At 42.6% G+C, this 15,482-nt stretch overlaps 3 protein-coding genes across 4 annotated transcripts in view; 2 read left to right on the top strand and 1 right to left on the bottom strand.

Moving 5' to 3' along the window:
- Positions 1-3,796: 3,796 nt before the first annotated feature.
- On the top strand, positions 3,797-6,434 carry abi3b (ABI family, member 3b). Its single transcript, XM_029456631.1, has 5 exons — positions 3,797-4,045; positions 4,168-4,335; positions 4,951-5,130; positions 5,280-5,347; positions 5,851-6,434. The coding sequence occupies exons 1-5, from the start codon at positions 3,902-3,904 to the stop codon at positions 6,284-6,286; spliced, it is 996 nt and encodes a 331-aa protein (XP_029312491.1). The 5' UTR covers positions 3,797-3,901; the 3' UTR covers positions 6,287-6,434.
- An 802-nt stretch (positions 6,435-7,236) lies between these two features.
- LOC115024975 (extensin-like) lies at positions 7,237-8,098 on the top strand. The gene is made up of 3 exons (XM_029456902.1): positions 7,237-7,376; positions 7,455-7,704; positions 7,811-8,098. Exons 1-3 carry the CDS (start codon positions 7,351-7,353, stop codon positions 7,880-7,882), a joined length of 348 nt encoding a protein of 115 aa, XP_029312762.1. The 5' UTR covers positions 7,237-7,350; the 3' UTR covers positions 7,883-8,098.
- A 1,871-nt stretch (positions 8,099-9,969) lies between these two features.
- mpp2b (MAGUK p55 scaffold protein 2b) overlaps positions 9,970-15,482 on the bottom strand; it is a 36,634-nt gene continuing 31,121 nt past the window's right edge. For both annotated transcript variants that reach the window (XM_029456963.1, XM_029456962.1), the window contains 5 exons: positions 15,377-15,445; positions 15,136-15,297; positions 14,482-14,684; positions 14,161-14,289; positions 9,970-11,351 (listed from right to left, as the gene is read on the bottom strand). In XM_029456963.1, the coding sequence (XP_029312823.1) occupies positions 11,175-11,351; positions 14,161-14,289; positions 14,482-14,684; positions 15,136-15,297; positions 15,377-15,445 (740 nt within the window). In that variant the 3' untranslated portion in view covers positions 9,970-11,174. The remainder of the gene's footprint in view (positions 11,352-14,160; positions 14,290-14,481; positions 14,685-15,135; positions 15,298-15,376; positions 15,446-15,482) is intronic.

The following is a 15,482-nucleotide window of genomic DNA, read 5'->3' as shown; positions in this document are numbered from 1 at the left end:
AGTATTTTAAAGTCCCTGCACACCATGGTTTTTTTTCACTTCTCATGTGTGTTACTAATAAAATGATTGCTTGTTCTGCTCTATCCCAGCGCCCCGGGCAGTAAATCAATACAAGGACCCTGAAACTGAAGCAGCTAATTGGAATTCATCCATCATTCATTTTATTATTTACACCACTGAGTCATTTCTGTCACACGTTTTACTAAATAACAACTTTATTTGAGAACACTCACGTGTTTCAAATGGCAATCGTGGCCGGTTTCACACTTGAGTTGATCTGTGTAAACAAGATGATGAAACCGCAGTGTGCTGTCCTGACTGACGTGCGTGGTCTGTTTGGATTTCAATGCAGCTAATCTGTAGCGGGAGGAGAGAAACATACGGAAATGGTTTATTAATAAAGACTTTACATGGATGTGACCTCTCCAGTACTGACGTTCCAGAGGATTAAAAAGCGCATCATCGCTGTAAGTGTGGAATAATGATTGAACGAGGGAATTGAGGGTTACAAAACAACATGTCTGAGGTCAGTGAGAGGGCAGGAAGGTAAGTATAGAGTGTCCTCCCTCTGCGCCGCTGCAGTAGGTGTCTGTACAGTATATCATATCATTAGGATGTCTGGGTGTGTAGTTTTTTTTTACCAGCTGCATTTAATCATGCAGAACAAAGAAAGCAAGTGACAGCAGATGTGTCATTGCGCTGCACAACACAAAATATCAAATTTGGACCGAAATGCACAAATAAAAAAATCTGAATTTCTCTCCACCCATAAACAAATGACATGGTAGCTTAATTATTTGTAATTATTATGACTCCAGATTGTGCTGAACACAGAGGAGGAATGTTCAATAAAGAAATAAAGTTGTCCATAATCTCTTATCATTAAAGGATTCTGTAATACAAGGTACAAGAAACTAATAACAGCACATGCTGCTGCATACGTTCACTATCAATCATGTTAAACGTCACAAAGGTTTGGATTGGACCGAGATGACTATCAGATCCTTTCAAGAACATTAGCTAATGATTTTCTTGGTGTTCATTTTCACATCATTGGAGAACGAGATTAGTTTAGATGTGGAACTTGTTTTATTTGGGTTCGCCATGTTTACCATCATTTAACATGTTAGCATTTTAATATTACTAAACACAAAGTAAGCCTCGACCTGATGATGGAGCCGGATGAGTTAAAGGATCATCAAAGTTATTCATCCAATATGGGACATGTTGGCACCACATTTCATGGCAAGCCATTCAGTAGATGTGTGGTCTCAAAACCACATGTCAACCTCCAGGTGGTGCTGAAGTCATTAGTATTCAACGTAAACCATTGATGTCCGTACAAATACCATCCATTAAGTAGATGTAGATGATATTTCATTAAATAAGTGAAAAGCCCAACCTGCCCGTGGTGTTAGATTAAAAGTCAGACGATTATATAAGTCTTAAGATTCTCTGGGAAACTTAAATATCTGTACCAACTTTCATGGCAATCAATCCAACCAAAAAAGCCGACCTCATGCTGGCACTAGGGCATCACTCAAGTCGTTAGGATTCTTCCTCTGACAGTGAATGTATAAAATGTCTTAGCAATGCATCCAGTAGTTGTTGAGATATTTCAGACAAACCTAATGACATCCAACGACATCCAAAAATGGAATTGAGGGGGTGTTCAAAGGGTTAGGGTGTCAACCATGAGCTGCAGTGTCCCTGCTGCCTCCCCTCTCATTTCCTGTCATTTCTTTACTGTCAGCTATCTAACAAAGGCATAAAGTGCTCCAAAAATAATATAGTAACAAAAGTCAGTGTACCAAAGTCTATAGAGCTGCAGCGAGTAAGTGGCCCTTTGTGAGACACCTGATAGTCAGGTATAGACATCGGCCTGAAGCCAAAGAAAATGTTATTGTGGTTTGTCACATGGCCCAATGTGGTGAAAGTTCCCTGATAAACTGGCACATGACAAAACATGTGCCCTAATCACATGTATCGTATTGGTCTGGACCGTGAGCCATGGAAGCATGAAGGAATTACTGCAAAACAACTGCAAAGAGACACAAAGCAACTACGAAAGGACTCAAAATGACAACAAAGAGAAACAAAATGACTACGAAGAGAAACAAAATGACTGCGAAGAGAAACAAAATGACAACAAAGAGACTCAAAATGACTACAAAGAGACACAAAATGTCTACAAAGAGAAACAAAATGACAACAAAGAGACTCAAAATGACAACAAAGAGACTCAAAATGACAACAAAGAGAACAAAATGACAACAAAGAGAAACAAAATGACTACAAAGAGAAACAAAATGACAACAAAGAGAAACAAAATGACAACAAAGAGAAACAAAATTACAACAAAGAGAAACAAAATGACTACAAAGAGAAACAAAATGACAACAAAGAGACTCAAAATGACAACAAAGAGACTCAAAATGACAACAAAAGGACTCAAAATGACAACAAAGAGAAACAAAATGACAACAAAAGGACTCAAAATGACAACAAAGAGACTCAAAATGACAACAAAGAGAATCAAAATGACAACAAAGAGAAACAAAATGACAACAAAGAGACTCAAAATGACAACAAAGAGAAACAAAATGACAACAAGAGAAACAAAATGACAACAAAGAGAAACAAAATGACAACAAAGAGAAACAAAATGACAACAAAGAGAAACAAAATGACAACAAAGAGACTCAAAATGACAACAAAAGGACTCAAAATGACAACAAAGAGAAACAAAATGACAACAAAGAGACTCAAAATGACAACAAAGAGACTCAAAATGACAACAAAGAGAAACAAAATGACAACAAAGAGAAACAAAATGACAACAAAGAGAAACAAAATGACAACAAAGAGACTCAAAATGACAACTAAAGAGACTCAAAATGACAACAAAGAGACTCAAAATGACAACAAAGAGACTCAAAATGACAACAGAGAGACTCAAAATGACAACAAAGAGAAACAAAATGACTACACAATAACAAAGAGACAAAAAAACAACAAAAAGAGGCTAAAAAACGGTGTATCTTGCTCCTATGTAGGAGAGGTTGTGGGGCCTTTTCCCCGTCTGTGTCCAGGGGTCCATTGTCTCATAATCCGCCCAGACATGTAAACCAACAGAAACCTCTTTAGAAACTGGACTCGTGCCACTGTGAACTTCTGCACACATGCAAACACAATCAAGGATGTTGCGTAATTCAAGTTGTTTGTACAGGATATCCAAAGCAAAACATTATGACTTTGAGTGATCATGAAAACGCTTGAAAGTGAAATATCATCATCTGAGTTATTAATCTAATTCTGAAACAACAGTGGGCTTCTCCGGAGCTCGGGTTACACAGTGTATCTGGCATCATCATCATCATCATCATCATCATCATCATCATCATCATCATCATCATCATCATCATCATCCGTAATGCAGAGTGCAACAGGCTAATCAACAGACACTTTTCTTTAGACTACACTGCCCTCTAGTGGATGTTATAAGTAACACAAGCTGTGATACACACCTGGTGTCATAGATATGATATAATATATGTATAATATATATATATATATATATATATATATATATATATATATATGCATATACATATATTACATATATTACAGATATATATTATTTTGTATGTAACAAGTATAAGAATATAAAAGGTGCATTATGTGTGGCTAAGACAGATGTTTCCTGTACATTAGTTTCGGTGGATATGCACCTTCTGCTACGAGCCCTACCCTGAGACTAGCTGCTGTGAAATATGTACCCTGCGGAAATCCGCCTTCACCGCCGACCACACACCTCCCTGCCTCGGCTGACTCTTACCAAAGAACTTTTACATTCTATTCAAGGAGCTGAAGTAAAGTTTGATTTAAGGTTTAGTTAGCAATGGGAGAAATGACGGAGCAAAAGAACCTTTCTGAAGTTGTTACTCAGATATTTAAAGAAGCGCCCGATGCCAGGAGGAATCTGGCTGACAACCACAACAACCTCCTCCGCGTCGCAGATTACTGCGAGAACAATTTCCTTCAGGTGAGTAGGCCTAATGCTCATACATATACATATATATATATATATAAAGGCACAACACCTGTAAAGCCATAAGTGTGTGTAATACAAATCTTTTTACAACTCCTTTGCAAAAACTTCTGCAGGCAAAGGATTCATCCAAGGCTGTGGAAGAAGCGAAGGCTTTAGCAGCCCAGGCTCTGGCCAGTGTGACCTACCAGATCAACAGTGTGGCCAGCACTCTGCTGAAGCTGCTGGACTCCCAGGCCATGCAGATCAAAGACATCGAGTCCTCAGTCAACCTGCTGTCACTGGTGAGGAACACCGTTCACCGAAAATACCGTCCACCGGATCTCTGCCCAGGAAAGGGTCCACCGTGTTCTTCCAGACCTTGAACAAATATTGATATTCGAAACCATTTTCTGAACCTTCGGAGAAGATTGAAGGCATTAAACTTCAGATTTTAATTTAAAGAAAAATATAACATGGTAATGATGACTTTTCTTGGCTAACAGCTGAATGATTGTAGTAAACAATAACAAATAATCTTTACTTTTTTACATTAATGACAGAAATATTCTTCTTGAGGTCTCTGAGCTTGCCACACATTCATTAAATCACATTAAACTGTGCAATCAAGTAACAAATTATATTTTTCACACCACTATCTGGCAAAACATATCAGTTATAGTCCATAAAAGTTGCATAATTCTGCTTTTTATTTAGTGAAATAACAGAATAATGATTAAAAAGTTGTGTTCACTGTACAAGTAGTGTGCAAGTTGCCGTATTTGTTCCACTCGCAGATCACGTGTTGTACCTTTAATCCGTTTGGTTGCTATAATATCCATTTGTTTAACTGTTGAGAGAGAAACTCTCTTCAGGGAACAAGTGGTGTGACAATGTGTTCACACTGTGCTCTTCTCCAGGCTGCAGCGATCCACTTGGAGTCGGTAGCCCGGAGAGAGATTGGTGCTTTTACAACTCCCAAAAACAGAACTCGCACTAAGTTTGTGACGCCACCGACTTCAGGCAAGGAGCCGGAGAGAGGCTACTCCAGAGTGCCAATATCATTCTCCATCTTGGACTCCACTGGACACTGTTTTGAGGTAAATTGAAAACAAAGCCTTTCAGTGTTTTCCATGAAATCCAGGGATGTAGGCATCCCGTCGTGTCGTCCCAGTGTTTGTGTCTGGGGTGACTGTGGTGTGGAGTTGCTTCTCTTTGTGTATTACCTTGAGCCATCTTCTCCCCACAGTTGCCTGAGCAGCAGCCCAGAAAGGGCGACTCCACAGAGAGCACACAGAGCGCCGCAGAATTCACTGTGTAAGTCCTTCTTTGCCTTACCCCCCTGTAACATGTTCTTCTTTGCATCCAACTGATGCAGCGAGAACAGCAGATGTTGTAGCTGCAAACTCTTTCTCTGTCAATATAGCACGCACTGAACAACGTGTTGCTTCAACTCTATATTATATTATGTTCACCATCAACAGAATGTCTATAAAGAGACTCTACAAACTGTGGGAACATGTTGGTGTCGGAGGCGTTCTGGTTTCGGTTTGTGGTTTGCTTGAACTCAGGTTAACTCTCAACTCCAACTCAGTGTTAATGTCCCTACACCGCTACTTCCTGCGCTCTTGCTAGGACCACACCCATCTTTAGACTTGATCTCAACTACACACCTGCAACAGTTGACCATGTAAAGCGAACATGTTACACATCTTTGTTTAGTGGAATAGTGTGCAACTATTCTTTGAAGGAACTACAGTTGTACCTCTCAGGGTGTCATGTTTGCTCACAGTAGCTGAAGGTGTATTCTCTGTATGCAGATCCAATTTTGGCATCGCGGTGCCTCCTCCATCAGTCCCCACCTTGCCAAATGTCTCCAACCCCACCGACAACAGCACGCTTCCTGCTCCTCCTCCTGCCGAATTGGACCCCAGTATGGCCGGTCCACCACCACCACCTCCCCCTTCCTCCATGGACACTGGCTTCCCCCCTCCTCCACCGTCCTTGACCTCACCCACATGTCTCCCCCCACCTCCACCTCCACCTCCAATCTCTCCGTCAAACGGAGCCTACCCGCCACCGCCTCCTCCTGTAGCAGGAGGTGTCCCTCTCCCTCCACCACCTCCTCCTCCTCCTCCTTCTCACACTGGCACCTCTGGTAGTGTGCCACCACCTCCTCCTCCACCTCCTCCTCCTCACACTGGCACCTCTGGTAGTGTGCCACCTCCTCCTCCTCCTCCTCCTCCACCTTTCTAATGAACATTATGTTATTGAGTCACTAGAGTAACTTCTTGTATTGCTGGGTTGTGTAAAGCTTGTGCAGCACGGGAAACACTTTGTTGTTGTTGTTGTTGTTGTTGTTGTGAGATAAAAGTGAAAGCATAATTAAAACCTTTAAAAAGTGCGTGTGGTGGTTTAACCTTGAGCTGTTTCGTGTTTGCTGAACGGCACAGCGTGAGCCTCAAATGTTGGAACGTTCTGCAGCAGGAGAGAAAACGTCGACATGTTTCAACAGCACCTCGAGTGCATTCCGCACAAACAAGCCCAAACAGGGAGTCTCCTGCGTTTCCTCTGTGAAGTGACCTCCCTTCATTATTACGTCTTTGTGTTGTTTACCACTATGTATCTTAATCAGTCACCTTTAACAGAGAGCGGCCTTTTGCCCCACACTGTCTTCGTACTGTGTGGGGAGAGCGCCGTCAATGATAAGTAGTCTACGTCACTGGCTGTAACATCGCTGGGTTCTGCTACTTTAAACAGGTCAATGAGGCTATAAACATGTCTCTTGCAAGTCAACACTCTACTTAAGCTGCACTGCATGGCGTGTACTTGAAGGTAAGCTTTATTTCCAGCTTAAATTATACAGAGCTTATCCAAACTTGATTTATTTTTCATTTCTGTTTGTACATGTGACTCTTTTCAGTGAGGCCTGAAGCTAGAGAGGGCGAGTCTTTTATATTCGAGGCCTTTTACTGCTGTTTACTTTTACTTTATTCAATCCGAATTCAAGTCTGTACTCTGTAGCCGTTACAGCTGCACACGCTGTGCAGCCGTTACAGCTGCACACGCTGTGCAGTGTTAACTTGTAGTGTCGAGTGCACGAGTAAGAACAACATATATATCTCAGCTTTGAGCCGCTTTCACAGTCATTCTATTTGCCTTTAAGACATTCTGTTTACGTCGGACACAAAGAGATAAAGAACTACCTTTGAACTCTCTTGCAAAACTAGAACATAAATTGCCTGACAAACTTCAAAGTTTAAGATCTGCCATTTGTTTTCCTCTCAGGTGTGAAACCTGATTTAGAAAATAAAACTGCCATGGTCATTTATTACGCTACGATTGAGTAAGTACTCCCTGAGATTGGATTTACGGTGCACCTCATTGCATGATGCTGTTATAGTGAAGCTGCCCTTTGTTTCAGGCTTCCCTTGATGTGCGCTGGTATCATTCTGTGGGTTTTTTGTTGCCATTTCGCAAAGAAGCGCAGAGAGGCAGCAGGCCGGCCCCCGAGGCCCTCTAACTCTCCATCCGTGTACGTCATCCCCATATATGATGAGGAGCGGGAGGAAAACGAGGAAGTAATGGACGAATATGAAGCATATTTTCAACCTCCCTACAGAGAACCTCCCATGTACTGCTCAGGAAATGTCCCTCCTCCCCCTCCATACAGGGTGTGTTTGTATTTTCGATGATAATGTAGTTTTAGTTGTTTTTGTGTCTGCTAAAGATCTTATAAACAAATTGCATCATTTATGTAATTAAATGTCTCTTTTCCAGCTTGAACCACCATCATACACGGACCCCCCACCATCATACACGGACCCTCCACCTTACTCAGACCAGCCCTGATCCTCCTCGTCTTCCTCGTCCCACACTTCAAACACACAATAAGAGTTTGTGAAATGATTTCAAAGCATCTGGTTTGTCACATGGGGACATTTATAAACGTGAATGACATGAAAGTATGAATTCCAGCCCGGCTTTTTATAGCTGGACTAACATTTGCAATTTAAATGTTTCTTCTTGAGTTTATTATGAAGTTTCTGAAACAAGCTTTAAATCTTTTTGACCCTTATTTGATCCCATACATGTTACACTTACTAACCTTCAGTGCATGCATGTGGTTGTATGTTTCATTTGGAATATATGTGTATAGGAATAATCCACCTGCAAGCAATCCACTGTGTGGACCTCCAGATGTACAATATGTATGTTTTAATTTACAAAATAAAGTCATTTATACTTGTGAATAAATTGATTTTGACATGTAACCCCAAAAAAAGCAGGAAAAGGAGAAAGATTTCAGGCATTTTAAATTCACATTTGTTATATTTATATTCCACAAGTATAAATAGAACGGAAGAGGAGTGGTCTAATAATAATAGCCCCCTGAGGAAGGCCGCGGTTGATGCTTTTGCTGCATTAAATAGCGAGTTAAACAGACTCATGAAAGGTTTTGTTTTTGCACAAGAAGAAGACACAGAGCACACCTCTCCGTCCTGCGTCTTTAAAAAAGACAATAATGCTGTAAAAGCTCTTCAGGTCGTGCACTTCCCTAAGTGACACATTTTCTTTTGAGAGCAACTCTGAGGGCAGTTTGTTTGTTTTGGATTCTTAAATAAAAAGGTAAGGACGGACCCCACTGGAATATAAAGATCCAGTTATCTTCTAATGATGAGTCGTTACAGCAACGTATGTTAGAATTATGTGAATTAAATTCATTTTCACGACAGATTTATACGATGAAGGTCCACCGTCAGATGTTAAATCAGACAGTATTACGTCAGACAGCATGCGGCTCTTTTATTACACTGATTTAACCCAGTCGTGCACTGCTCAGCTGTTCTTAAAGGGTTTTAAAATGGTATTATTGTTAGTGAAACGCTGCAGGGTCATAGGTCACAAGTCAACCTTGTGATTGGTCAGTCTCATATAATTTTTAACTTTTAAATGAGTATTGCGTATTTAAATTAAAATATTCAGTCTACATTATTCTCATTTTAAAGATTCATCAATGGAAGTCCATATACATACATATTCATATTGTTTTTCTCTCACAGTCATGTTGACATAACTTCAGCCATTACTATGGCAGGGAATATCTTCCAATATATGTAAGTAATCAAATACACAGGCAAGAATGAACCTCCCACAAAGATCACAACATAATGATGAAGTCTTTAAATGATTCATGTGCTCCTAGATTCCCAGCCTTGGTGGTGTCCATAGCTGTGGTTCTCCTCTGCCTCTATCTGCAGGCGAAGAAGAAAAGAGGCGCGTATGTCGTCACCGCACCGACGCCGCCGCCGGACGTCAACACGTCTTCTGTGCTCTACAGCATCTCTCTGTCTGAGGATCAGGCAGAAGACAGACGTTATGACAGACTGCCTCCTCGGTACAGCACTGTGGATCACCCGCCACCTTACTCTCTGGTGAGCAGTCTGCACGGGAAGGTTAATGCCACAGAGGTGGACATTCTTCATTTTGGGAAATACGCTGATTTGTGTGCATCAACCTTCAAACTCCAATATTAATAATCCGAGCCTAACTATTCTCTTAACCCTGAACGTTGTGTTTAAGATTAGTAATCTAGAGCTTCAGGCTCATCTGGACTTTCTGTATTATTATATCTGAAATATCAAGTGTGCACCGCTCTCTTTCTCTCTCATGCAGTTTGACCCCAAGCTGACCTGCGTGTGGCCCAGCGGCTCGCCACCCGCCTTCGAGATGTATCCGATAATGCTGCCTCTGGCACCTCAACACTGGACGACACCCGCGAGGCATCTGCACCCACAATCCTGATCCAGCACCCGTAACCACCCGCAGAGGTTACACCCGGCGTCCGCCTGCTGAACTAACAAACGCCGACTCACCTTCGATCGATTTTAAATTCGACCTCATTTGCGTTAATATTAACTGCAGACAGTGACGCAATATTCTCAACATTTCCAATTTTAATACATTTTTTATATGAACATCAAAACTACAGTGTAGTCCAACTGCATCTACACACCAGCAGAATCATGAAAGCACCGAGTGTGTCTCTATGTTATACTATATACTCTTTATTACAATACAGTACTTACAAGTTCTGAGGGGAAATAAAATGATATTCAAAGGAGTTGCCAGTTTTATTTCTCTATTTTCTAAGAAGGAACATGTACAGTCAGCGTTTCCTTGGCTTGTGAACCACGTTAAGGCAAAAAGTAAGTATGAATATGAAGCCACTGATAAATATTTTACTGTATCTACATCGAAAAAATAACAAACAACGTGTCCGACCTGTAATGTTACGTAATGTGTTCGCCTTCGTTATACAATCAGTGCATACTTTAGGCTACTTCTTCAGGTTGTGTCTTCATTTTGTGTTGTTCTCAGTGCTACAAACACAACTCCAACAGAATCAAGCAGGAAGTGAAGACACTGTGATCCGTCCGTCCGTCCGACAAACCGGAACAAAGGAAGCAAAACAAATCCAGACTGCAAGAACACAACACGTGTGTGTGTGTGTGTGTGTGTGTGTGTGTGTGTGTGTGTGTGTGTGTGTGTGTGTGTGTGTAGATGTATTGCACATATCTTTATTGTCTAAAATAATCTATTGCTGTTCGTTCTTCAAATGAGTGGAGACGCACAATGTAAAGCACATTTCTGAACACATACAATCATACTGTATGATCAAATGGTAAATAAATAAATATGACATTTGGTATGTTTCCTTCAACAGTCTGTCCTATAATGTAAACATTACACTACAGAAAGGCTACAAAAGTTTAATATCCTTCAACGAAAAGAAAAAACCAACCTTGGATAGAGTTATTAGCAAAACATATTCTTTACTCTAAGTCTATTTCCACGTTTGTGATAACACACACACACACACACACACACATACACACACACACACTCACACACACTCACACACACTCACTCTATTGCACTAAACCTCATGATCAACTCTAAATCCTTCTCAACAAATATCGATGCAATGAGTCCGAATCTGACAAATAAAAGTAACAACTCGACTTTAGGCTCAACAGAGGAACACTAAGTTTGAACATGACCTCCTCCACCAATGACTGCATGGCCACTCGGCCCCTCTGGAGCTACCAAACCCGTCCTCTGACCTTTGACCTGCAGCCCGTCAGAAGACCCAGCTGACGGGCACCCACTGCTGCTCCGTCGACAGCTTCTCCAGTGCCGAGCGTAGACTTCTGAACGCCGCTTCCAGGCCGTCGTTGACGATGCACAGGTCAAAGTAATGTCCATAGGCTCGCTTAATGCGCTCGCTCTCGTCCACCGTCCTCTTTAATTCAGAGTCCTGCAGGGAGCATCTCAGAGAGAAGCAGTGAGAACATTAGGTGAAGATAAATACTCTGGAGCCGGCTATTACAGGGAAATTAGTGCGCAGCTGAAATCCAATTAATTCACATTCAAATGTTAGAAATGCAACTTTTTATTGTTTTGCTATACTGCGTAAATTAAATCACATTAAATATTCTAATTAATAAAACAACGAGCGTTCATGTGATGAACTGTCAGGGTTCAACCTTCTAAACGTCAAAGATATAATTCATCATCAAAGCAGTGTGAACAGACAGACAGACAGACAGACAGACAGACAGCCGGTGGAGACAGACAGACAGTTGAGACAGACAGACAGTAGAGACAGACAGACGGTAGAGACAGACAGACAGTAGAGACAGACAGATTGTGGAGACAGACAGACAGACGGTGGAGACAGACAAGACGGTAGAGACAGACAGACAGTAGAGACAGACAGATTGTGGAGACAGACAGACAGTAGAGACAGACAGACGGTGGAGACAGACAGACAGTAGAGACAGACAGACGGTGGAGACAGACAGACAGACAGACAGACAGTGGAGACAGACAGACGGTGGAGACAGACAGACGGTGGAGACAGACAGACAGTACAGACAGACAAACAGTAGAGACAGACAGATTGTGGAGACAGACAGACAGTAGAGACAGACAGACGGTGGAGACAGACAGACAGTACAGACAGACAGACAGTAGAGACAGACAGATTGTGGAGACAGACAGACAGTAGAGACAGACAGATTGTGGAGACAGACAGACAGACAGACAGTGGAGACAGACAGACGGTGGAGACAGACAGACGGTGGAGACAGACGGTAGAGACAGACAAACAGTGGAGACAGACAAACGGTGGAGACAGACAGACAGTAGAGACAGACAGACGGTGGAGACAGATAGTAGAGACAGACAGACAGTAGAGACAGACAGACGGTAGAGACAGACAAACAGTGGAGACAGACAAACGGTGGAGACAGACAGACAGTAGAGACAGACAGACGGTGGAGACAGACAGACAGTAGAGACAGACAGACAGTAGAGACAGACAGACGGTGGAGACAGACAGACGGTGGAGACAGACAGACGGACAGACAGTGGAGACAGACAGACGGTGGAGACAGACAGACAGTAGAGACAGACAGACGGTGGAGACAGACAGACAGTGGAGACAGACAGACGGTGGAGACAGACAGACGGTAGAGACAGACAGACAGTAGAGACAGACAGATTGTGGAGACAGACAGACATTAGAGACAGACAGACGGTGAGACAGACAGTGGAGACAGACAGACGGTGGAGACAGACAGACGGTGGAGACAGACAGACAGCAGAGACAGACAGACAGTAGAGACAGACAGACAGTACAGACAGACAGACAGTAGAGACAGACAGATTGTGGAGACAGACAGACAGTAGAGACAGACAGACGGTAGAGACAGACAGACGGTAGAGACAGACAGATTGTGGAGACAGACAGACAGTAGAGACAAACAGACGGTGGAGACAGACAGACAGACAGACAGACAGACAGTGGAGACAGACAGACGGTGGAGACAGACAGACAGTGGAGACAGACAGACAGTAGAGACAGACAGACAGTAGAGACAGACGGTAGAGACAGACAAACAGTGGAGACAGACAAACGGTGGAGACAGACAGACAGTAGAGACAGACAGACGGTGGAGACAGACAGACAGTAGACAGACAGTAGAGACAGACAGACAGTAGAGACAGACAGACGGTGGAGACAGACAGACGGTGGAGACAGACAGACAGACAGACAGTGGAGACAGACAGACGGTGGAGACAGACAGACAGTGGAGACAGACAGACGGTGGAGACAGACGGTAGAGACAGACAGACAGTGGAGACAGACAGACGGTGGAGACAGACAGACAGTAGAGACAGACAGACGGTGGAGACAGACAGTGGAGACAGACAGACGGTGGAGACAGACGGTAGAGACAGACAGACATTGGAGACAGACAGACAGTGGAGACAGACAGACAGTGGAGACAGACAGACGGTGGAGACAGACAGACGGTAGAGACAGACAGACAGTAGAGACAGACAGACAGTAGAGCCAGACAGACAGTGGAGACAGACAGACAGTGGAGACAGACAGACGGTGGAGACAGACAGACGGTGGAGACAGACAGACGGTAGAGACAGACAGACAGTAGAGACAGACAGACGGTGGAGACAGACAGTAGAGACAGACAGACAGTAGAGACAGACAGACGGTGGAGACAGACAGACGGTGGAGACAGACAGACAGTAGAGACAGACAGACGGTGGAGACAGACAGACAGTAGAGACAGACAGACAGTGGAGACAGACAGACAGTGGAGACAGACAGACAGTGGAGACAGACATACGGTGGAGACAGACAGACAGTGGAGACAGACAGACGGTGGAGACAGACAGACAGTATAGACAGACAGACAGTGGAGACAGACAGACAGTAGAGACAGACAGACGGTAGAGACAGACAGTAGAGACAGACAGACAGACAGACAGTAGAGACAGACAGACGGTGGAGACAGACAGACGGTAGAGACAGACAGACGGTGGAGACAGACAGTAGAGACAGACAGACAAACAGACAGTAGAGACAGACAGACGGTGGAGACAGACAAACGGTAGAGACAGAGAGACAGTAGAGACAGACAGACGGTGGAGACAGACAGTAGAGACAGACAGACAGTAGAGACAGACAGACGGTGGAGACAGCAGTCAAACTGGGATTATGCCACGACCACATTTGTTACGGTAGAACACAAACTCACCGTTAACTGTTTTGTGACGACTCCCGACTCAATCGCCGACTTATTCATCGCTTTGAGAACCTCAAAGTCCGGAGCTTCAATGAAGACGACATAAGGCAGGAACTCTGACGTCCGCAGGACTTTAAGAGCCTTCAGAGGAAAAACAAACTCATGTGAGACATTTTACAACACTGCACACACACACACACACACACACACACACACGCACACACACACACATGATGATGAGCTGAACATACTTCAGCAGCAACGCGCTGCACAGGTTTGAATATAGAACTTTAAAGTCCTTTACGTTGGTTTAGACGGCGGAGCTTCCGTTACCTGTGGATTGACGTCCAGGATGCAGATCTTTCCTGTTTCTATCACCTCGTGTATAGAGTTGATCTTAGTGCCATACAGGTTCCCGTCGTACTCGCCGTGCTCCAGGAAACGACCGCTTTTGATGTCGCACTCCATTTCGCTGCGGGTCATGAAGGAGTACATCTGACAATCCCTCTCATCCACCTTCGGTTTTCTGCAGGTGACTGAAGGACGAAAAAGATCATCAGCACAGCTCAGATACAGACACTAGAAATGCAGCGATAAAATAAAAAATTATATATTTATATATCAATATATAATTTATATATAAATAATAATATTTGTATAATTATATAAAACATTATATATTTATATATCAATATAAAATTTATATATAAATAATATATAATAATACTTTTATAATTATATAAAAAATTCTATATTTTTTATATAAATTATAAAATTAAATATTAATATTATATATATTAAATAAATATTTAAAAGAAACACTAAGAGAATTGAAACTAAAATGACAAAAAATAATTAAATTAAAAAACATTAAAAATTCACATAATGCGCAACAAATAGAGCAAACAATAAAAATAAAAAACACCACAAAGTACTACATTACATGGATTTTGCATCATTGCATGTGGTTTAGTGTGATGCACTCACAGGGGATGGTGGTGCCGTACCGATGAGGATCCGACACCAGCAGCTTGTTTTTCAGACTGCGCCGGCCGACCCCCTGCGCTCCGATCAGAACCAGCGTCTTCCTCCTGAAGGGCGGGACCTTGGCAACCTCTTCATATATCCGCAGCTCGTGTCGATCGAATTCTGGTCACAAAGCAGTAATTAGGGGGACGAACATAATTAAAAAACAGACTGTGATGTAAGACGTTGTCAGGGGAGTTACCTGCATTCTTGGTCGTCAAATACATCATCTTTTTCTTCTTCTTACCACCCATCCCGGCACAGAGAGGACCTGAGAGACAGAAACACACAAAACTCAATAAAACATC

The sequence above is a fragment of the Cottoperca gobio genome, chromosome 19 (genome assembly GCF_900634415.1).
Source record: "Cottoperca gobio chromosome 19, fCotGob3.1, whole genome shotgun sequence".
Lineage (NCBI taxonomy): Eukaryota > Metazoa > Chordata > Actinopteri > Perciformes > Bovichtidae > Cottoperca > Cottoperca gobio.
This window is presented reverse-complemented; position numbering and strand designations above follow the sequence as displayed.

Bases quoted from the DNA above. Each gene is read 5' to 3' on its own strand.
- LOC115024975 (XM_029456902.1), top strand. From the start codon at position 7,351: ATGGTCATTTATTACGCTACGATTGA. The intron at 7,377-7,454 runs GTAAGTACTCCC...CCTTTGTTTCAG, and splicing joins ATTTATTACGCTACGATTGA to GCTTCCCTTGATGTGCGCTG. The intron at 7,705-7,810 runs GTGTGTTTGTAT...TCTCTTTTCCAG, and splicing joins CTCCTCCCCCTCCATACAGG to CTTGAACCACCATCATACAC.
- abi3b (XM_029456631.1), top strand. From the start codon at position 3,902: ATGGGAGAAATGACGGAGCAAAAGAACCTTTCTGAAGTTGTTACTCAG. The intron at 4,336-4,950 runs GTGAGGAACACC...GCTCTTCTCCAG, and splicing joins CAGTCAACCTGCTGTCACTG to GCTGCAGCGATCCACTTGGA. The intron at 5,131-5,279 runs GTAAATTGAAAA...TTCTCCCCACAG, and splicing joins CCACTGGACACTGTTTTGAG to TTGCCTGAGCAGCAGCCCAG.